The following is a 23,589-nucleotide window of genomic DNA, read 5'->3' on the forward strand; positions in this document are numbered from 1 at the left end:
CAATGCAGACCGAAAACCAGCAGTAGTTGACTGAAAAGCTTAGTTATCTCTTTAGGCTGCATCTCCCACCAGCAAAAAATTTAAGAAAGTACCCAAATACATGCACACTGTTTCCTAATAGAGTTCATAGATTTTATACATGAACCTATTATACTAATAATTTGGATATATAATATATATAAAAATATAATTAAGGATTATATTTAAATATAAACAAACACATGGAATTCTAATACCTTCTTTTCATATGCTAATAGATCACCTCAAGCACAACCTGGGCCATGTCCACCATGAGAAGCAATGATCTAGCTCAGTCTCGAAGGTAACTATGAAAAGATGTCTATTTCCCATGTCATCACACCATTTTAGTGTAATATAATACCTGTACCAGAATTTCATATAAGACAAATCAATCTATAATCATTCTTTTTTTTTTTTTTTTTTTTTTTTTAAAGATCATCAAGTATCCTTTTGTTTCAAAAATCCGTATTCCCAATAACTCTCCTTTTCAGGATACTTCCCAACTTTCTTTCAACCCAATTTGAATTTGATGTGTTATTTCCAAAAAAGGGAGAAAAGATACCTACCACTAGTGAAGGATCAGTCTCAGTGTTTTCATCCAGGTAATCAAGCAATGCTTTCTGCAGTTGTTGTATTTCATCTTCTCCTCCTGAAACCTACAGAATAAACCAAGTAAGAACAAAAGAGATATTACTAGTATACTTTAATAATTTATCTAGTTGTAGACATAAATCTGAGTGGAAAAAACCCGATAAACGATAAAAACTGAAAATATAAGTATAGCAACTTAAAGGAAAAAAATGCTATTTTTGAAAAACATTATTAATTGATAACAGGCTGGCCTTTATTTTCATGAACTTTATGTCATCTTTATTTGAAGGAGGTGCAGGTAGTAGGCATAAAAATTATCAGAATAGTGTGTTAAGTATTCCGAGATAGGAAGGTCCTAGCACTGGTTTTCTGTATGGAAAAAAAGAGGCAATTCCAAACTTTTAATCTAAAAATGGAAACTGCTGGGATGCCTGGTTGACTCAGTTGTTTAAGCATCTGCCTTCAGCTCAGGTCATGATCCCAAGGTCCTCGAATTGAGTTCCGCAAGGAGCTCCTTGCTCAACAGGGAGTCTGCTTCTCCCTCTGCCTGTTGTTCCCCTTGCTTGTGTACTCTCCCTCTCTATGAGACAATAAATAAAATCTTTAAAAATGGAAAATGTTATTATCTGTCTTACCATGTGTTATAGGTGTCTTTGGGATATTTAAAAACATTCTGGAAGAGAAATACTTTTATTCTATTTATAATACAAAACAGTACTTTATTTCATGTAGGATATTAAATATATAGTAGGTGGGGTGTTCACTTCATCTAGGAACAGAAAGATACTGAATCTTTAGGTCCTGTCAAGAACAATACACAGCCAGAAACTGAGCTGACATTCATGCCTACAGCTTATATTCTAGCTTTACCACACAAAATGCCAATATAATTTAGGGTATCTCTAAGTAGAAAAACAAAGATCAGAATAAACCATGTTGTAAGAGTGTGGTGAAATGGATACATAGAGAAATTCATCATAGCACTATAAATTAGGACACTGTAAATGTCCAAAAGCAAGGTAGAGGTATGTCAAGAACCAAAAAAATATTTACAAATGACCCCTCCCCTCAAGTTTTACCGTGTACAACCTACACGGTCATGTATAACAAAGAAGTCCTAGGTCTACTCTAAGAAATACTGAAACTTGGCTCCTAGATCTTGGTTTCTAAATGACCATTCTCAAATAAAAAGATCCAGTGGCAATTGGTGAAGTGGCAGATTCCAGGGCTGAGGCAAGGAAAGTAAAAGAGGATGGAGGATCCTGAAACATCTTGTGCCACAAAGTTCTCAAAGAAAGATGGGAATGTATCAAATAGATACAAAAGCCAGCTACAACGGGCTCTTACTGGTTATATCTAGGACAATCTGAGAATTAAAATAATGATAGCAACAAATTAAAACCTATGAAATAGAATAGGAATGGCAACATTATAGTAGATGGGAGTATCGTATTATTGGTAATTTTCTGCTTTTGAGAAGTGTACTGGGATATTTAAGCAAGAGTTCTTATTCATAGAAAATATACACTAAGCACAGTTCTCAAACTTTAGCATTCATTTGAATCACCTGGAGGGTCTATCAAAAAACAATGCTGGGCTCCACCCACAGGAATTTCCAATTCAGCAGGAGCGTCCTGAAAATGTGCGTTTCTAGCAAGATCCTAGGTGATGTTAATATTAGTGCTTCTTGTCCGGGGAATCATACTTTGAAATTCAAGGGTAATAAAGGCATTAAGCTTGCTCATATAGTTCAGAAAAAAAAAAAAAAATGAACACATAGATAGGCATGCATGTATATTATGCATGCATGTAAATGTTGCGCAAAGATAAAGCAAAGTTATAAATTATCAACAGTTAAGGAATTTGGGTGAAAGGTTTGTGGGAACTCTTTGTACTATTCCTCTAACTTTTTGTAAGTTTAATATATAAATTATTATATTATGAATATAAATAATTTCAAAATACAAAGTATACTAAAAAATATAACAGGCATTTCTAATGGTCAGAATAAATATGGCTATGAATGTTAAAAAGAAAGAAAATGAAAAAAAGCTGTATATGGTAGGATTAGAGGTCATTTACCTACCATCTTCTTAAGTAACTTTTAGCATTACTACCACCTCACCCACAATTAAAAAAAGTGAAGCAATAAAACACTTTTTCTGCCAGACATGCTGTAACTACTTAATAAAATGAAAGGAAGTCCTCCTTACCTTTCCCCAATATAAAAAAATGATCAAAATTCAAAGTATAAAATGACTTGATTGGGAATGTTAAATCATCTTAGTAAACTAAAGATTTAAATAAAACTTAGTAAAACAAAAACAGAAAACAGCATCATACATTCATAGGAGCAGTTTGCAGAAACAAAGTAAATGTTAGCTCTTACTTTGAATCTATAAAATGCAATATAACACTAATATAAGAATACCTAAAGAAGTACTTAACTAATATTTATCTCCATAATTTTAATCTTTTATCTCAATACCTGTTTTAAAATTCGTTCTATAGACCCCTGATCCATTTTGCTTGTAACAGCATCTTTCCTTAATCGTGCAGCAACAGTTCCAAGGTAATCAAGAGACGCCACTCTTAAAGCCATCTCTGTTGACTTGTTACTGAATTGATGGACCTAAACATAAAAATAATTTTTATTTAATCAATTTATAAATTTTTAATAGCAATTTATCACAAAAATTCCAAATCTATGTTGTATTATCTGAAATGTAAACTTTTTTTTCTTGTGATATTGTTTCATAAGTGACTGCCTTCTGAGAGTTTCTGGAATCTGAACATTTTCATTAAAAAAAGTATAGACTGGGACGCCTGGGTGGCTCAGTTGGTTAAGCCACTGCCTTTGGCTCAGGTCATGGTCCCAGCGTCCTGGGATCGAGTCCCACATCGGGCTCCTTGCTCAGCGGGAGCCTGCTTCTCTATCTGCCTCTGCCTGCCACTCTGTCTGCCTGTGCTCACTCTGACAAATAAATAAATAAAATCTTAAAAAAAAAAAAAAAGTATAGACTAATCCTCCCTAAGAACATAGTTATTTTCTCTAAATGCAGGCTCAACTGCTTACTTGTGAAAAATGGGGTATTACTGAGTAAGAATTTCTTATGTTGGAATTCTAATGCCTATGAAACGTTATCTTGGTTTCAGAATAGTATTAATACATTTTCTGGTTCACAGAATGTAAGGTCCCCAAAACTTTGTAACAATTTGCATTGCACAAGTTTAAATATACATTAAAAATAAAAAGAGACATCATAATATTTCTTTGCATTTTCCTATTATATTACATGAGAACTAGAAGTGTCATATTTTTAGAAATACTCTTAATGATGACAAAGTGTTCATATTAATCAGTTTCATGCTTCGAAATGAGTTTACCGCAATAACTTATGACTCAGTGTTGAGGTGCTTTTAACTAACAATATAGCACTTCCAAGCTGAAGAAAAAAGTTTTAAAAGCACTGCTATCTCATGTAATGAAATGAAGGCACCAAAATCACAAGATTTCAAAGTTTTCTATGAAGTACTGACAATACTGTGTATAGTTATGCACATGCAAAAATAAAGATGCAATGGTCATATTTCCTTACACATTTTTAAAGAATTCATCATCTGTGAATCAGAGTACATCCTCATTATGTTGTCTTCTAGTAATCTAATAATCTTTAAATGCTATACTCTTACCAACAATCTCCCTAACAAACTAAGGAGTAGTTCAGCAGCTGGCCATTCAGGCTTATTGACTGTTGAAAGAAGGTCTTGAACAAAATTTTCAAATAGTGGTCTGTAATCTTCTTCACCTTGCTTACTACCACATCTGTTTGAAAATAAATAGTGAAAAGGCTGTGAATTTAGGTGACATGTCCACCAATATGACTGCAATTTTGTTAACTAAGTTTTCTTTTCCCCATATGTAATAACAAGGTATAAGAGAGTACATTAAATATAACATGGCATAAAATGAATCTATTTTTTGAATTTCACTCTTCCCCCTGCTAGCAAATTCATTTATTGCCTCATATAAACATTACTTTCCAGCAAGTACACCACGTTTTAAAAAATCCCTTTCTCTGAAATTACCACAAATTCTTATGAAGGCCTACTAAACTTCGCTCTACAAATTTTCCTATTCAATTAGAATTCCCCAAAATTTACTGAAGAAAAACTACAGAATTTCAACCCAGTACTTTAACCTAAGTTCCCAAAAAGGTTTTAATATTTCAAATGCCTCATTTTAAAGATCAGGAGACCAAGGACCACAGTGACATATTCAAGGTTCAGGTTATGGCAGGAAATTGGATTAACCATTTACCTAAAATAAATAAACTTATTTTCTATGCTGGGGAAATAAAAACCAGATTATGTTAGTTTTGCTCACTTTTTAAGGAAGATGGAAAGGAAGTTTTGGGCTGTTCTCATGGCTGTTTCGTAAGAGTTGGTAATGACAACATCTTGGTCAACCTAGATTGAGAAAAATGAATTTACATGAATACAAGAAATAATCAAAACATAAGTTTGTTCAGTTGCTACTGTCATGTTATTACTGTATAGGGGCAATACATTTAAACAGTAAGAAGCTTATGGGGATCTGGGTGGCTCAGATGGTTAAGCATCGACTCTTGAATTCAACTCAAATCATGATCTCGGGGTTATGAGACTGAGCCCTTCTATGGACATGAAGCCTGTTTAAGTTTCTCTTTCTCCCTCCCACTGCCTCTTCCCCTCTTTCCTCTCTAAAAAAAGAAGCTTAAACTATTCTTTTATATATACAGACAGAAGCTACAATTGGTAAACACGTTTCAATACTTTATAAAAACTAAATACAGTTCATTTTAGTTTATTAAAATATAAAAGAGTAACAAATGTGGTTAGCATATGCAGTATCACTAATTTCTTACTGATCTAGGTCAGAAGAAGAAATTGATTGAAAATACAAAAAGAATTTAGAAAAAGGCATTTAAAGTTCAAAATTTAGGAAATGCTGCAATACAATACAAAGCAAAACTCAATTCCTTCATGGGAAATTTCAAGATTAAGATATACAGTCAATTCAAAGTTTTGGAAACCCAAAGGTGAAAAATACATGAAAAAGCTCACTAGTTACCAGGAAAATGCAAAATTACATGGTATCATTGCAGACTGACTAGACTAGGCAAAAATCTAAACAAACTAAGCTAGAGTACTACTTTTCTGAGTAAACTGACAAGTTCTAGTAAAGTTGAAAATACTTGTAAAAAAATACATGTACACTATGATTTAATATTCTATTTCTAAGTATACCTAGAGAAACTCTTAAATTGTGATACAGTTGTATATGTTTAACCCAAGTCACGAGAATCTGTTATTAGTTATTATGTATTAAAAACAATGTTGACTGAAAAAAACAGCTATGATGTCACTATATCATTTATGTAAGATTAAAAAATTATATGCAGAGAACTAAACAAATAAATAAATGGAGGGATATAAATATTCTCGTGATACCTGTCACCAAAGACAAGGAAAGAAAGATTGGAAAGAAAACAACCAGATTGGAAGAGCAACCTCAACTTTTTTGATAGGCATTTTTCACTTATTTACTTCCTTAATTTCCTTATTTACTTCCAAAATTCTGAAAATAACAAAAGAAACAAAATCATCCCTGTTTCTTTTTAAGCTTTTACAGTACTATAAGAACCTGGAAAAACTGTAAGCTTTGATGAGTAAAAGCTACAAAACCAAAAGCAAATCTCAGCTACAGTTACTCAACGATGAGGTATAAATTCATCTTCTGCATGAGAATTACATTAATTATATTACAATTATATATTATGTAGCAGTACAGATATTATATATAATAATATTCGCTTGCACAATGACTTATCTAACTTCAGACTTAGTGGTTGGAATGAAAAGCCTGTTAGCTATTATCATTCTCATTTTATACCTGAAGAAACAAACTCGGGTTAAAAGATCCATATGTCTCGTGACCGGCAGACAAAGTAGTCAGTACCAGAACTCATGTTTCTTAAAAAGTAGTCTAGTGCTCTACAAGGATCCTAAAGACCAGCCATAAAGCTCTAATTAAGAACTTCAGGTTTATAAGAATGGCAGAGAATTCAGGTGCTTCTTCCTATAAAAGTACAAAGTTATAAAAGATTCCTTACTTTTTTATTTGAGTCCTCTTCTGAATTAGAGTCCTTCTCTGATGATGGTAAGTGTACCACACACTGAATTAGTTGTAAAACCAGGGCTGTAACCATCTGAATATACATAGGCTCTCCATCCATATCACTACTATTTAACCTTTAATGGAGAAGAAAATATTTAAATCACACAAAGAATGAAGAGAATTTCACTCTACATGTCATCTAACATCCGAAAATTTCAGGATGCTTTACTAATATGTCTAGACATTATTTTTAGTGCTTGTAATACTGTTTTTAAGTCTAATTATTTTTATTAAATTAGGAAAAGTACCAATTCAATATCTATACATATTTAATTAAAATAGTCAAAGGAAAATGCAGTATTTAACACACATTTAACACAAATTTCTATACTCTCTATGCACTGCAAAGATTTATACATGAAAAATATCAAATACTTCTCAAAATGATTTTTAAAATGAGAAAAGTCTTCAAGATTTCCAAATGCCCATACATTCTGGTACTTATTTTCTACTTAAAATCTGCTACACAGTCAGCTCTTGATTGTTTGTGCTAGGGTATGCGGGCAGTGGCCCAGAACATAAAAAAACAAATTTAAATATTTAAGTCTAAAGATACTATAAAGGTGTAAGAATTCTCGTATATGCTCATAGCTTTTCTTCAGGTTTAATAGACTATATACAATTAGTCCCAAAAATTAAGGTCAGAACAACTATTTTACATAAGACGGCCTTCAAAACAATCTAAATACCTGGCATATAGGGTTCTATGTGCCAGGTCAAGACACTCACTCAGGAAATTATAATAGTTATGATAATGATGATGATTCCCTATGACAACAAAGACAATAATCCACTGCTGACTATAGCAGTGGATAACATTTCTTAGTTACCCTGTGCTTAGTGACTTAAGAACATTTAATCTCCATGTCTATTCTCCATATTGCTGCCAGAGTAATCTTCCAGCTTTTAAAAATACTATTTAATGACTTCCTACTGTATAAAGGATTAAGTCCAAGTTCCTTAGTATGGCTTATAAAACACTTGAACTGCCTTTGACTTTTTCAAGCTGTATTTCCTACCATGGCTTAATCAGGGATGATTTTGCCCCTCAGGGGCTATCTGCCAGTGTCTGGAGAAAATTCTGGTTGTCACAACTGAAGGGGGTGGGTGGGTGGTTCTCCTATCATCTAGAAGTTATAGGTCAGGGATGCTGCTAAGCATCTTACCATGTACAGAACAGCCTTTCACAACAAAGTATTAACTGCCCAAAATGTCAATAGCATCATGACTGAAAAACCCTGTCATAGATCTTTACACATGGGAATCAATGAATCAATGAACTTCTTTAAGTCCCCCAAATATGCACTGCTTTTTCACATATCTAAGCTATTCTTCATGCTGCTCTGACTGAATTGCCTCTCTTTTATTTGATCACTAAAATAAAAATCACAGATGATTAGGAATAAATTTATAAGGACTACAATATAATGTAATTCTTCATTGTACTTATTAGCCTTTGCTATAATTAGTTACCTGAAGTTCCTCAAACTCCTCTTGCTGGTTGGTAATCTTGCAAGTGAAGTAAAAATTTCTTCCAAAATTAATTGCCTATGTTTTTCATATCTTGAGAATACCTGTTTAGTAATTATAAGATCTCAAATTTAGTTTATTAAAATTATTTGAAAACAAAAATATTGTATCACATGATTAAAAAATATTATCTGTCATTTACAATGAAAATGTTTTCAACATCTTCAATGACAATAAACTTAATTTACACTACTTTTCCATCCTTAATTATAACATTCTTGTAGAATTAGCATATACTAGTTTTAGTTAGAGGATTATACTATCTTGGAGATGAAAGACAAAATTTAAATGATTTTAAATAATTCTGATTTAATTATAGATATTAAGGAATTATTAACTATTTTTTTAAAATTTAGAGAGGAAAAATAAAACAAGACAAAATCAGAGAGGGAGACAAACCATAAGAGACTCTTTATTGTAGGAAACAAACTAAAGGTTGCTGGAGGGGAGGAAGGTGGAGGTATGGTGTAACTGGGTGATGATGGACATTAAGGAGGCATGTGATGTAATGAGCACTGGGTATTATATAAGACTGATGAATCACTGAACTCTACCTCTGAAACTATTAATATACTATATTGAATAAAATAAAAATTTAGAAGAATTTAAAATAGAAGGCACACAAAAAATAATCCTTATGCTGAAATAAATGTATAGAAAACTTCAATCTTCATTAATTTTTATAAATTTGAATTAAATGATATCAATATTATTTTTCTGGTGGGATAACTAAAAGTATGACTTAATACTTACTGCAGTGACTAATTTAATGGCACATAATTGTAGTTCACTGACATTTTCCACGAAAAATGGTGTAATTCCCATTGATGATACCTGCACACATAAAAAGTAATCAGTATACATCTCTAGTTGATTTCAGTAACATTCTACCTTAACTAAATTCCAAAATATTCATAAGCTTACTGGAAGAAACTGAGAGGACATTTTCTTTCCCCTCATTAATCATTAGTATTGATCTGTTTTTTTCTCTGCTCCTTTCACCCTCAAGCACATTAGTACATACTTTCTTTTCATAGCCACCATTCCTCTGATCTCCACATTTTGAGTTAATAAATGTCACAATTAAAAAAACACATTTTGCTACTCTGGATGAAAATATTATGACATACTTCAAAGGAAGTAATCATTTACCTTTCAAAGAACTTAAGAGTTTAGAGTTTATAATACATTCACCTTTTATCCTCAATGTTTCTTTTTAAAACTTCCCTGGACTTGTATTTCTTCATTTTATATATATCTTCTGAATGGAAAAAATTAACATCATGCTGGCATTATTACTGAGTGAGCAAGGTTATGCTGAACTCACCTAGCCTCTCTATTCTTTCATCATTTGGTCTAGAAATATAACAAAATGCTTAAAAAAAAAACAAACAAAAAACCTTACCTGAAGAATTGTTGTGTCTGTAAGAAGCTGTATCTCTAGCAATTCTGATAAGCTGCTAACAATGTCACAAACTTTATTATAAAGCATTACTATTACTCTCTGCTTATGGGTAGAACATTTAGCCCGTTTTGCCTTTGAACTTAACAAGCCTCCTAAAATGAAAGAAAAATTTCAAACAAGTAATTTATCAACTTTTAATAAACAGTAATAAAACAGTATTCTGAATTAAGGGAACACATTTTTGGGAGGGGGATGGGTGCTACATAAAAATATAACCTGGCAAATAAAGCTGGTTATTTATTGAAACAGAAAATTATTCTCTAGGGATATTTAGATAGCAAGTAATCATTCTTGTAACAGATAATCTATGGCACATTCCAGAGGCTACTAAATTCTTGTAAAATATGTATCTTTATTTCTATTTTTTTCTCATTGGTGCAAGAAGAGTAAGATTATACTTCCCTTTAAATTAACTTGCAATTATTAAACAATAAGTAATTAACTATAGATTATTTATAAACCAAGTATGTCCCCCTCTCGTTAAATGCACACATTAACTATTTCACAGTTCATTTATTTATAAAGGTAATAAATAAGGGAAAGATTAAACATCTTGAATCAATCCACTTTGTAAATAACTAATATTCTGCATAAAATTAGGGTGAAGTGATAAAGAGAACTAGAAGCTAAAATTATCTGGGATTTTCCCTGACCAGTAGAATTACTTCCATTATATGTAAATATTTGCTAAAGAAATTATACCTGAACAAGTACTGGATTAACTAAAAGTTCTATACTCTAGTCAAATCAAAAGTCAGTATTTATTACCACCTATATGATCTAGTAATTTTTGTGCCATTTTAAGTTACTGCATTCTGACCCAACATAAGAAAATTATTTAACAGGTAATTTTGACATAATACTCAAAACTTTAATATAAAAAGGCAAACTAACCTCCATGAGGATCTAATCTGTAAACAGGATCATACTGAGGATAAAGTGTATTCTGCAAATGAAATTTAGTGTACTGTATAACTCTTTCAATTACATCCTCAATATATACAGCTTTTGGCATGTTAGGGGATGTCATAATGTTGATAGTTGTAAGACAGGCATCTGCTGATTTTGTAACTCTCTCCATAATAAGGTCTCTCCATAATCTTTCTTCGTCTTCAGTATCGTTATTCTATAAAACAGCACATTGTTAATGAAATGGAAATAAATGCATTTATAGGTTAAAATATTAAGAAATTATGGTATGTTCGATTTTCATGGTAAATGTTTTAAAGTATGTACATTTTTTTTTTAAAGTTAGCTCTACACCCAATGTGGTGCTTGAACTCATGAGCCTGAGATCAACAGTCATGTACTCTACTGACTAAGCCAGCCAGCTGTTCTGATGCTTGTTCACGGATGTTCAGGAATATCAGGAATGAAGTCAAATACTGATGTTACTTTAAGATTTTTCTTTCAAAGTTTTCAAACATAATACACTCTATCTCCTGATTTCACCACTAGATGACACTCCAAACAAATTATAGTATCTTCAATGTACTTTATCCAAACCTAAGATTCTAGCTAACAACTATAATTGTATATAAATAATTTTATGCTTGGCGTATGAACACTATAGTCAAAACTTTGCAAATTCTGCCTGTTGTTGAGAACAAAGTAAAAATTTAAATGACGAATGGTAAAGCTGCATTTAAAAGTAGTAAAATGTTAAAAAAAAGAGTAGTAAAATGTTACTGACTCAATCATTCCCATATTTGTTTTTCAGAAACAGTATTTTTGAAAGAGGTTAAAAAGTAGTTATTATGCAGACTACTGAAAACATAATTTATTTTCTAAAATGGATAATTTAACCACTGACAGAAGACTGCATCTTAATTTATACACTGGCAACTAATATTACAAATGGGAAGGAATGCTTTTACATTTTTATTTTTAAAGATTTTATTTATTTATTTGAGAGAGAGAGAGAGAGACAGAGAGCAAGTGAGCATGAGCAGGGGGAGGGGCACAGGGAGAAGTCTGCTGAGCAGGGAGCTCAATGTGGGACTTGATCTCAGGACCCTGGGGTCATGACCTGAGCGGAAGGCAGATGCTTAACTGACTGAGCCACCCAGGCACCTGGAAGGCGTGCTTTTAATTTTTTGAGAATGAAAATCCTTCTCCCACATGTTTACTTAGGAAATAGTAACTTTTTTTTTTTTTTAAAGATTCCATTTATTTACGTGACGGAGATCACAAGTAGGCAGAGAAAGAGAGAGAGAGAGAGAGAGGGAGAAGCAGGCTCCCCGCTGAGCAGAGAGCCTGATGCGGGGCTTGATCCCAGGACCCTGAGATCATGACCTGAGCCCAAGGCAAAGGCTTAACCCAATGAGCCACCCAGGGGCCCCAGGAAATAGTAACTTTATAATCTAGGAATACTTTCAAATGCATGCTATGCAAAGCATATACACTGGGAAATGAAGCAAATAAAAGCACAATATATGTAAAGCAGAGAAGGGCACTAATGCCTATGAACTCAATTACTTTTTTCCTAACTCTCTAAGCTTTCTTCCATTTTACTGCTTGCATACCTATTCAAAAAAATAAAGTAGCTTTTCTTTAATATTAAAATTGCTGTATGAAAGAGTCATTGAATGAAAAAAACATTAAATAATGCTATGCCTTCAGGATTTAGAATAATTTCATTAAGGCTGAGTCAGCCAGCTCTCCAGAACTCTAGATTCTTGAGATCTATTACAATTTCTTGTCAAGTCTTTCAAATAAAATTTGTAGACTAAGGATGTGGTAGATTGCCACTATGGGTTTCTTTAAGCCCTTTGTTTCCGATTCAAGAACTAATTTAAAAAGGGCATTGGAAAAGTATAGACATATTTAAGAAACCAAAGAAATACCATCTGAGTTTATTTTTCTACATTTCTTATTCCACGTAGATCACTTAGCAATCCTGTGGCTTGGGCAAACTCAAGAACAATTCTCTCGTAAGATCCAGTGGATACACTAAATATATATATATGCAAATATGATAATGGAGACACATATATCAAAAGTGTTAATAGTGGTTATTGCTAGATGAGAATATGGACCTTTTTAAGTTTGTGTTTTGGAAATTTTATGCAATAAGGAAAATTCAGTAACTTAATACTTTCCCAAATTCTTAACTCATATTAAATGCCTATACATATTAATGTTTGAATTCAATAATGGTAGAGCTATCAAGATCAATTTGAATATACATGTGATTTTGAAAGTCTGCCACAATTCTAAGGAGGTAGATTCCAGGCAATTTACTTTTATCAGTTTATAAACCATTACATTATGTTGCTGTTTGATATAAAGATACTCAAATACATTAACTGTTGCTGTTAGTGTTTATTGAGAACTTAATATGTGGAGACATTGTTAAGCACTTTCCATGAATTAATTTATTTAATCCTTTCAATGACAATTTGAACTAGGTATAAAAATGGTACAAGGGTGCCTGGGTGGCTCAACTGGTTAAGCATCTGCCTTCTGCTCAGGTCATGATCTTAGCGTCCTGGGATCAAGCCCCAAGGTAGGCTCACTACTCGGCAGGGAGTCTGCGTCTCCTTCTCTCTCTGCCCCTCCATTCCATTCATGTGTGCGCACTCTCTCTCTCTCACAAATAAATAAATAAATAAATAAATAAAACCTTTAAAAAAAAAAAAGTATGTAAGGATTACTGTTTTAGGATACATTAGGAAAGCAGTATAAGGTTTCTATTTAATTCTCCAGGAAGGTCAAGAAAAAGAATTACTATCATGTCATAAGTGAAAAAATATTTTAAATACAATCATACACAAGGAAGAGCATAATGTAAAATTAAAGAACAGTCCTGTAAAGTGAAATGAATTTACATCTGTTGTCTGTTTATGTCAAAGCTGTGAATCAACAATATAATTTTGAATTACTTAAAATATAATTTAGTAGCATTGTTAATGAATGTAAAAAGCTCAAATAAATGAAATTTGAGATTTTCCTCTGTAAATCAGAGTTCTTTTGAAAAAGACGTGTATCAAAAAAAAAAAAGACTTGTATCTTAACCATAGTGAAGGTAAAATTAACAACACAAATCTTGTACTTACATGATTTAACAAAGTGGAAAGCTTTGACCCATCTTGAATATTCTTCTCCAAGATATTTAGGACTTTCACAGTTTTGTCAGTAGAAAGCTAAAACAGCAACATATATATACATATATACATATATATATTATTTTTTTAAATCAATCATTGGTAAAAGTGATAAATTAGTCAAGAAACATATTGTACAATTATCACCTTTGCGCTATGGAACATACAAAATTACCACCTGCTTAAAGAGTGGGAAAAGAAAATTTTCCCAGACTCTACTTAAATCTGAATTATGTAGAATTAATCACTTGTTTCTGAAAGACAGAAAAGTAAACACAGAATGGACAAATATGCACACTACTAACTAAATTCTTACCATAGAGCTAGTCAAGATTTAGTCTGTTCTGATGCCTGGCTGCCTGTACTTGTGGCAGTGATACTGAACACACACACACAGACACACACAGACACACACACACACACTCTCTCTCTCTAAGTTTTCATCTGTTGATTTAATTACAACATGGTTTCCACACTACAGTGTTATTCAGCAGGTGTCTTAAAATTCAAGGTGGTATTATAAATAAAGCATAAAACTGTAAATGATAAAAGTTACAAGTGTAAAGTAACACTTTTTTTTCCCAGAAGAAATCTTTCTTATTTTAAAAATTATCTACTATTTCATTTCTTAGAAAGGTCACTTTCTCTATCTAAAAATTAGTAGCCGATTTAAAGGTTCTGTTAGAAGGCAACTGTTATTCATATTCTTCTGATTGAACAGGTCCCCTTTTAGACTCCTAGCATGCAACTAGGACTCTCAACCAAATCATCCAGAAGAGTCAAATGGAAGGATCAATAGAGTAACTGACATTAAGTACATTTTGATCATTTTGCCGGAGTACAGAAACATGTTCTGCCAAATGCTACTTTAGATAATTTCATAGCAGATTAAAACACTCAGGCTTTTGCTAAACTTTCCATATTTTGAAAATACTCAGCAAATTCACCTGGTGAAATGAAATCATTTTAGCTATATGCAATTATGGAATTTATGAAATAAAAGCTAGGACTGGCAGTGTCACTTCAGAAAATTGATGCCATTTTCCTACATAAAAAATAAATCAATATATCCCTCACTGCATACCACTGTGAACTAACAGCACATTAATTATTGGTTAACAATGTGATACAACTGGCTTTAAAAATCAAATTCATGGAAACCTTTGTGCACTGTTGGTGAGAATGTAAAATGGTACACCCACTATGGAAAACAGTATGGAGGGTCCTCAAAAAACTAAAAATAGAACCACCATAAGAGCTATCAATTCCACTTCTGGGAATATATTTGAAGGAAAAGAAAACACTAACTTAAAAAGATATATGCATCTCCATGTTCACTGCATGATTATTTACAATAGCCAAGACATGAAAGCATCCAAAGTATCCACTGATGGATGAATGGACAAAGAAAGTACAATGTGTGTGTGTAGATAGATAGATATATATATCTATCTATCTACACACACACACACACACAATGTCAATGAAATATCTTGCCATAAAAAAGGAAATCTTACCATTTGTGACAACATGATTAGTCCTTGAGGGCATTATGCTAAGTGTAATAAGTCAGACAAAGACAAATGCCAGATAACCTCACTTACATGTGGAGTCTAAAACCACTACCAAAAAAACAACCAACCAAACACACAGACACAGAGAACAGATGGGTGGTTGCCACAGGGGTCGGAGATAAGGGCTAAGGTAGGTGAAGATGGTCAAAAGGTACAAATTTCCTGTTATAAGTTAAATAAATCCTCAGGATGTAATGTATAGCATGGTGACTATAGTTAAAACTATCCTGCATATCTGAAAGTTCCTAAGAGAGTAGAACTTAAAAGTTCTCATCACAGAAAAAAAAATTATAACCATGTGTGATAATGGATGTTAACTAGATTTACCGTTGTGATCATTTTGCTGTATATACAAATATTGACTGGTTATGTGATAAAACATGAAATTAATATAATGTCAATTATATCTCAATAAAAAATAAAAATTCACAGCACTTTATTACTTAGAATACAGGCAATATATAAACAAAAAATATGTTTTAACTTGGTAAAAAGATCAAAATATTTTCTAGTCTACTTTAAAGTTATAAAATTGCATAAATGAAGTAAGTTTAGAAATGTTTAGAATAAACTATAGGTAAATAATCTTAGATTCATTATTCTACTTATTCTACACTACCTCCATATTATAGAATAGGAAATTAGGAGACTTAGAGTAGATAATTCTAAACAACAGGGAGCCTGCCCTGCTTAGAAGAGGAGGGAGGATTCATCTTGAAACTGTATTTGCACAGCAATCACACAGTAGTTTAGGGAGTAAATGGTGGCTCATAAAGATTATAGGAAGCCATCCCTTGATGCTGTCACCATTGTTAGAAGTCATTATCAACGAAAAAATACTCTGCTATTCCATTAGAATAGAATGAGACTATTCAGCAACAGAGAGCTCACAAGAAAGTCAACTGACAAAAATTACTATAAAGCCTACAGTAATGAGGCTATGTATTTATTACAATTAATGTGTTGAGACTGTAGCTTTACTTTCACCACTCTCAACGACTAAAGCAAATGCCAAAAATTTTTTTTAGTGTATTTCTACATTTAAATAATATAAATACCTGAGACAATGAAAAATAAAAACAGTGAAAAAAAAATCCAGGCCCATGCTACTTTCAATGGGATATGATTTTCTTTAGAATAATTTACAGAATACTTGAGTTGTTTAAAAAAAAAAAAATTATTTAGACTCTCAGAAGGCAACCATAAATTGTTTTCATTATTATTTATGCAATCTTTGTAATTTACCTTGAAAACTTTAATTTCAAACATTAGACTGTACATAGTAAATATAAAAATTTTTCTTTAGTGAGATACCTTATCCATTATACCCATTGCTTTAATTTTAGCAGATTCACTGCCGAGTTCATTAAGCTGATGTTTTCCTAAAAGAAGTTCCTGAGGAATTTCATCATCATCACCTGAAAAACCAAACCAAATAGTTTAGGTACAATATATAGCTTAAAACAGTAAGCTTAATTTTTTAATAAAATCTAGGGATACACAAACAAATACAAACAAACTAAACAAATAACAACCTAAGAGGCCTATGTAAACCTCAAGGAAACCCTGAATGAAAGGACAGGTATTAAAATGGGAGTTTGATGAAGATGGAAGGAGGAGTTAGATCTCTTATCTTCACTACTTTAGATATACTGCTGACCCTTCTCAGCCAAGCTCTCTCCCTAGAAGGCTGACCTGTATGGACTACATCAACAGTCTCCTATCCCCTCTAGCTTCTGTTTGGGTTCAGCTAGTGGGGTGCCCTGTCAGAAGATCAAAGAGAAGAGTGAGGTCAGGGTATTTATATCTCTGACTCCTTCCTTGTAAGGTCTCAGGCTGCCCATGTTCTCTAACCAAAAGGTTACTGCTTTTTTTTTCCAAGGAAGTCTATGACATTATTTTCCCTACAGAATTGAGTTCTGGTAACTTCTATTTACCCTTGTTCCTTTTGGAGTAGGGATGGTAATAATTCCATGGCTGTTAAACCTAGATTCTGGTACTATTCTGTCCCCAACTCTGTAACTGGTCTCTTTGTAAGTAAGTCCTCCTCAAATTATCCTATTTGAGACTGCCATCTGTCCTCCTGTTGGGACCTTAGATGACATGGAAGACGGTTTCTCAGCACACAACTGGTATGCCAAATAATGGAGACATGCATTAATGATACTTAGGCAAGTAACTTTCCCAAAACAAATACTTTTAAAATAAAGGTTAATATAATATAAAGGGTAATATACCTTTTAAGACATTTTCAAACAGATGGACTCTTATAAGAATCATTGTATATTATATGGCTTTTGTATAAATTAGGCACTAATGTTTATACCAGCTATAGGTGGCATGGAATTGTTGAGTAGCTCTAAATACTGTAAGCAGTGTTACATTTCTTTATTTAAAGCTATGATCTTTACATATTATTATAAAAGGAATATATGAATATATTAATCCTACTATATTCTAATTGGTTTTGTTTTCCATATTAGATTCTGTATTACTTAAAGCCAGTGGCTAGGGTATTTATCTTTGCATCTCTAGCACTTAAAATATTGCTGACAAGGAATAAGTACTCAATAAATATTGGCTATAAGAATAAATGAGCAGATGAATGGGTTCCTATTTCTGCATCCTTGCTCATATTAGTACTCTCCTTATCTAGCACCTACTCGTGTCTCACCTAAAAAAAGGTTTCTTTTATTACTATCATACACTGGGGAGGGTATGTGCTATGGTGAGTGCTGTGAATTGTGTAAGACTGATGATTCACAGACCTATACACCTGAAACAAATAATACATTATATGTTAATAAAATAAATTATTATCACCTACTTTGGTAGCTGCATTCTCAGGATTCCAAAAACAGTATCAATAATACTTGATTATTACACTAAAGTTTTCAATTTCTTGATAATACAGACTACACTTGAGGGGAGCCTGGGTGGCTCAGTCAATTAAGCGCTTGCCTTTGGTTGAGGTCATAATCCCAGGGTTCTGGGATCGAGTCCCACATTAGACTCCCTGCTCAGTGGGGAGTCTGGCTCTCTTTCTCTCAAATAAATAAATAAATAATCAATCTTTAAAACAAAAGAAAACAAAAAAACATAGACTACACTTGACTCTACAACTAGATTTTACGTTTCTTCAGAGCACAGACAATGCCTCTATATGCACTAGAGAACTGGCAGAAACATAGACACATAGGTAAATAAATATATTTAAAGTGGACACTATATTTAGAGGTAAATAAATATATCTTAAAATGATTTTACCAAATGCAGTAAAATCCATATCTTCTAAATTATCCAAAATATTTTCTATTGAGGCTGTGAATCTTTTAAAAGTTGAAGAATCCATCATTTCTATAAGAAAGAAAAAATAAGAGCTTATCACATTACATGTAGAAAACTGAAGTTGAAGACTATGAACAAAGACAAACTAAAAAGTTACCTTCAGGTGTTAGTTTTGGCTCATAAGCTTTCCTCTTCTTCTGTTTTTCTTTTTTCTTCATTTTTCTAGCAACTAAAATAAACAAAGAAATATTGAAATACAGGAATGACAATTTAAAATATTTCTATTTTTGCTTCTAGTTTCCTCCAGAACTTTAAATTCTTAAACAATAACCACTACCATTCCAAACTAAATATATACTTCTGTCTTAACAATTAGGAGTTGTTAATTAACTCATAAAAAGGTATCAAATATTCTTCAAAGTTAAAGACCTAAATTTAAGGCAGCTTATGTAAGAAATCCGTTGACACTGATGAATTACCCTCACTAAGGCTGGGAGGAGGAGAATAATCTTCCATGTCAGAATCTGATGGGCTTCGGTTTCGGTAACGACCACCACCCGAACTCCTTCTTCCTTCATGAGAGTGGCCACTTCTCCTATGATCCCCAGAGCTTCTTCTGTCACGCTCTTCATATTCCCAAGCTTTATCATCATCTTTTTTATGTCGTTTCCTAGAGGCTAGAAGCAAATCCCCATGACAAATAATTTACCTCATTTAAAAAGACCTAAAACTTGTACTTCACAAATGAACCACATCAGGGGAAGGAAAATCATTGTGTGGGTCTAGGAAATTGAGCCATTCTATTTAATCAGACACATAAATTATGGTATAGAAATGGTATCACTTATTTTAGCATTATCCTATTATTTTAGATTTAAAGATTTCTAAATGAATTTGGAAGGTATTCAGTGAGTTGGTAAAGATAATATCTAACCATCAGGATTAATTAAGGCATGTAAAATAATCTTTATCTAGGATTTGGATGAAAAACAGAAACACTTAGCATTTAGCATTTGGATTATTGATGGAGAGCAGGGTTTGGAGGAAAAGTAAACCTTTGAGAAAGTGCTATAGCATATGGAGTAACCATGTATACCAACAATGAAAAGCCAAATTAAGCCCACAACTTGGGTATAAATTCAATAGACTCTGATCATCTAAAAATCACAGACCTACAGAGATAGAATAAATCTGTACAGTTGTAAATACTCATATACTGAATTCGGTTCTCCAACAATGTACTCGCTTAAACCCAAGGAGAAAAGCTTTTAAGCATATACATGCTTCATGAACATATTTATATATGTTACCTTCAGTCCCTTCCCCAACCTTCCAAGGGTCTAAGCATTCCATAAAAACACCAGTAATGACAGGAAATCCTAGGAAGAACTGACGAACAGATTTCATCTGACACATCAACTCTCATCAACTGGAAATAGCTGCCTAGAGCTTTGTTATTTCCCTGAGAAAGCATCATATTTCAACAAGAAAGACTCATTAGAAATGTCTGTCCTGTGAGAGCTGGAGGGCAGTACAAGTGACAAATATTTACCATACCTGCTCTAGGATGGAGCACCATCAACTTAAAACTAAGAGAACTAATGTGTCCTATTATCTAGGCATCCTGTTGTTTTGACCACTTGTTGGTGACAATGAAATACTTTCTAGTCTGTTGAACTAAGTCTGACTCTCTTGCTTTCTTTGAACTTGCCTGTATTTCGAATTCCTAACTATGATCAATACCCAAATACTTAAGACAAAACTCTTACTTGAGTCCCCTTAAATCCTAAAATTTAAGGATGCCAACCTCTGGCCCATGCACTCTATCTATGCTTGTGTTGGTGCCTTTAGGTGTGCGTAATGTCTGTACCCTTACATGCTGCCTTAGCTATACCTATTCAAGAATCTAGTTTGGTTTCTGGTTTTGGACCCTTCTGTCCAATCTACTGACAGCATAGTAGAGAAAGATAAATTTGTTTCCTCTTCTTTTTGGTCACAGGATTGGCATTGCAAGATAGTTCATAAAAAGACAAACATGAGCACATATACTTAAATCTTCAATGATTTTCTTCATAACTGGCCATAAATTTGACATGAAATATGAGGAAGAAGGACTCCCCCCCGCCCTTTACAATTAGTGTATGCTCCAGTACATTCTGTTAGTGAGAGGCTGCCTTATAAACTAATAAAAGGTGTGTCTGTGTGTGTGTGTGCATGTGTGTGTCAGAGAAACAGGTAATTTATGTAGCATTCACTAAATATTTTTTCAACAAGTACTAAAATACCTACCAGATATGAGGAATAGCAACTAATAAGCTTCTTCAGAAATGTGCAGAAAGTAGTATTCTATGACCTCAAATATGACTTAGTCCTTCTGAATTTTAATTTCAGAAGAAATCCATTTCAAGCATTTAATTCTATGATTAGAAACACTTGAAAAAATCTTACAATTGTTAGCAAGAACTTACAATATATTTTATTTGTGAAAATTTTTAGAGGGCTTGAAGATTTTTATTTCACATTCATTAAGCTTTAGGAAATTTGGATAAAAATAGGATGGCAAATTAAAAAAAAAACCCACCCAATTTCTATGATACAGTGTGTTTGTAATAAGGCTCTCAGGATCCCAATTCACTGTTACTAGTTTGTTCTTTATTGCCCTCATAGCCCTGAAAGAAGTAGGGGAGGAGCTCAGCAGACAGGTAGGTAAAATATGCCTTGAGTGTCTTCTACTTTCCCTTTCTAAATTTTATCAACATCGTTCCTTAGCTTACATCTTCCTTCCTCTTTCTCCAGCAACCCAATGTTGTTGTATTTGTGTTATGGCTACCCAGATCTATGTGGCCCGACTTTCAAAGTTCCCCTCAACCCTTCCCCCATTCTTCAACAAAACAATTGCCCTAGTTTAAGATTTTTAGAAACCGATTTGATTAAACTGCAGCAAAACCTTAAGTTTTAAAAAGTCTCTGAAAGCAGCATAAGGCTTGTGCTTATGTTCTCATAATACTTCTACATTTTGTACTACACTATATTTTCACTACATTGTTTTTGTCATGGTATAATGACAATGTGGTTGTTTATGTCAACAACCAACTGAAATTATTTCATCTCTCCAGTGTCTCCCGAGTCAATTTTTCTATAGTTACTTATATAGAAATAAACTTAGAAAAACAGGAAACTACTCTGAGGTCTCTTGAAAAATCCGGAGAAACTTCTTGCACCTAGCAGGTTGAAGCTGAGGTTCTCTAACTAATATCCGCTTTCAACATATTTGGGAATAGCTGTAACAGGATCCATGGCTTTAAGATGACACTATGTGGTCCCAAAAAATGAAACGACAGCTCTCATAATAGCAAGAAAAAGAACAGTGATTGCATTGAAGACAAACGTAAGGCATATGTGGCTGGCTCTCTCCCCTGTTTTAAACTTCGTGGGAATTTCTGATTATGCTATCCTTTCTACTGAACTGTGAGGTAGCTTCAAAATTCTCATCAGTTTAGCAATGCAGAGAGCCACTCTCAGTTAAATGGAGTTGAAGTGTGATTTGAGATCAATCTGCAATTAAGGAACTCCTCCTCCTTAGCTACTCCCTTTAGAAATGGGTGATGTTTGGGGGATGGGGGAGGAGGAGGAGGAGAGAAGGAGAGGCATGTATATAAAGGGGAATGAGTTTCAGGGCCACCAGATCTCCTTTCTCCTCTCCCTTTCCAGAGCGTATGTTCCCATATGACCAAAATGTTTGATTATAATAAAAGAGTATTAACTTTAGCCATTAAAATATATTGCATGTAAATACATCTCATGATAATAACAAGTTATGACAATTATACATATAATTAAATGTCAGATTAACTTTGCTATATATTTTATTTCAATTTTAAAACTTTGTTCATATTTGTTCAGTATTCATAGTCTACTCTCATAGCTCAAGAGCTCACAATTTAAAGAAGATCAGAATAAATGAACATTGAAAACTTTGGAGGAGGTAAAGGATTTCCATCAGCAATATACATTTAAAATTGGCAGCATGCATCTGTCCTTCCTGCCCTTGCTTGTCACACCTCTATCTACGGAAACTAGGTGGAAAAGGTAGAACACACTGGTTGTCTTCCCACTTCTTTTGGTCATAATGACTAAGTCAGTTGGCACACCAGTGAAGATCTCCCATAGTCTGTTTCCACTGAATGCCGTTTAAGTCAAACAAGGTTGCTGACCCCTCTTGGCTAGGCTCAATTCTCTTGCTCCAGAAGAAGGAAGATAGGGATAAAAGAGAAGAACTTTTTCAGTGGACCAGTAGGAAGACAGGCGAGGTATAGCAAGTCTAGTGCAAAGACAGGTGATCACAGTGTTGTAGAGAGGTAGCTGTGTAGTGAAGAAGCCAGCTCTGGAAAACAGTGAAACAAGGGAGGAATTCCAGGACACAGCTGGGCAAAAAGGAGAAGCCAGGTCCAAACCACACAGATAACTGGCAATGTGGCTAATCCATTCATAATTTAGTGATAGTATGGTTTTAAGTATTTCTTTACCTGGCTATCTCCTATGTGTCCTTCAAGACTCAACTCAAGTGTCACCTCTTCCAGTAAGCATTCCCTGAACCCCCAAGTATAATTCTGATGCCAATCCAATGTGCTCCCATAGCACCCTGGATTTACTTACTATCACTGTCCTTTTCTCACTGCTACAACTGTTTACATATTTCCCCCATTAGACTGAAGGCTCTTCAAAGACAGGGGCCACATCTTATTTGTATTTTTATTCTCAGTGCCTAGCATATATAGTAGGAGCTCAATAAAT

At 33.4% G+C, this 23,589-nt stretch overlaps 1 protein-coding gene across 3 annotated transcripts in view; it reads right to left on the reverse strand.

The window, feature by feature from the left end:
- The window catches only part of LOC111140842 (NIPBL, cohesin loading factor), a 111,975-nt gene that overhangs the window by 44,783 nt on the left and 43,603 nt on the right, over positions 1 to 23,589 (reverse strand). For all 3 annotated transcript variants that reach the window (XM_022493056.1, XM_022493054.1, XM_022493055.1), the window contains 14 exons: positions 19,275 to 19,472; positions 18,953 to 19,024; positions 18,775 to 18,864; positions 16,822 to 16,925; positions 13,886 to 13,972; positions 10,722 to 10,953; positions 9,768 to 9,919; positions 9,116 to 9,196; positions 8,306 to 8,406; positions 6,768 to 6,906; positions 5,000 to 5,082; positions 4,306 to 4,438; positions 3,101 to 3,244; positions 588 to 677 (listed from right to left, as the gene is read on the reverse strand). In XM_022493056.1, the coding sequence (XP_022348764.1) occupies positions 588 to 677; positions 3,101 to 3,244; positions 4,306 to 4,438; positions 5,000 to 5,082; positions 6,768 to 6,906; positions 8,306 to 8,406; positions 9,116 to 9,196; positions 9,768 to 9,919; positions 10,722 to 10,953; positions 13,886 to 13,972; positions 16,822 to 16,925; positions 18,775 to 18,864; positions 18,953 to 19,024; positions 19,275 to 19,472 (1,706 nt within the window). The remainder of the gene's footprint in view (positions 1 to 587; positions 678 to 3,100; positions 3,245 to 4,305; positions 4,439 to 4,999; positions 5,083 to 6,767; positions 6,907 to 8,305; positions 8,407 to 9,115; positions 9,197 to 9,767; positions 9,920 to 10,721; positions 10,954 to 13,885; positions 13,973 to 16,821; positions 16,926 to 18,774; positions 18,865 to 18,952; positions 19,025 to 19,274; positions 19,473 to 23,589) is intronic.

Source organism: Enhydra lutris, unplaced genomic scaffold (assembly GCF_002288905.1).
Source record: "Enhydra lutris kenyoni isolate GAN:26980312 unplaced genomic scaffold, ASM228890v2 scaffoldscaffold5, whole genome shotgun sequence".
Lineage (NCBI taxonomy): Eukaryota > Metazoa > Chordata > Mammalia > Carnivora > Mustelidae > Enhydra > Enhydra lutris.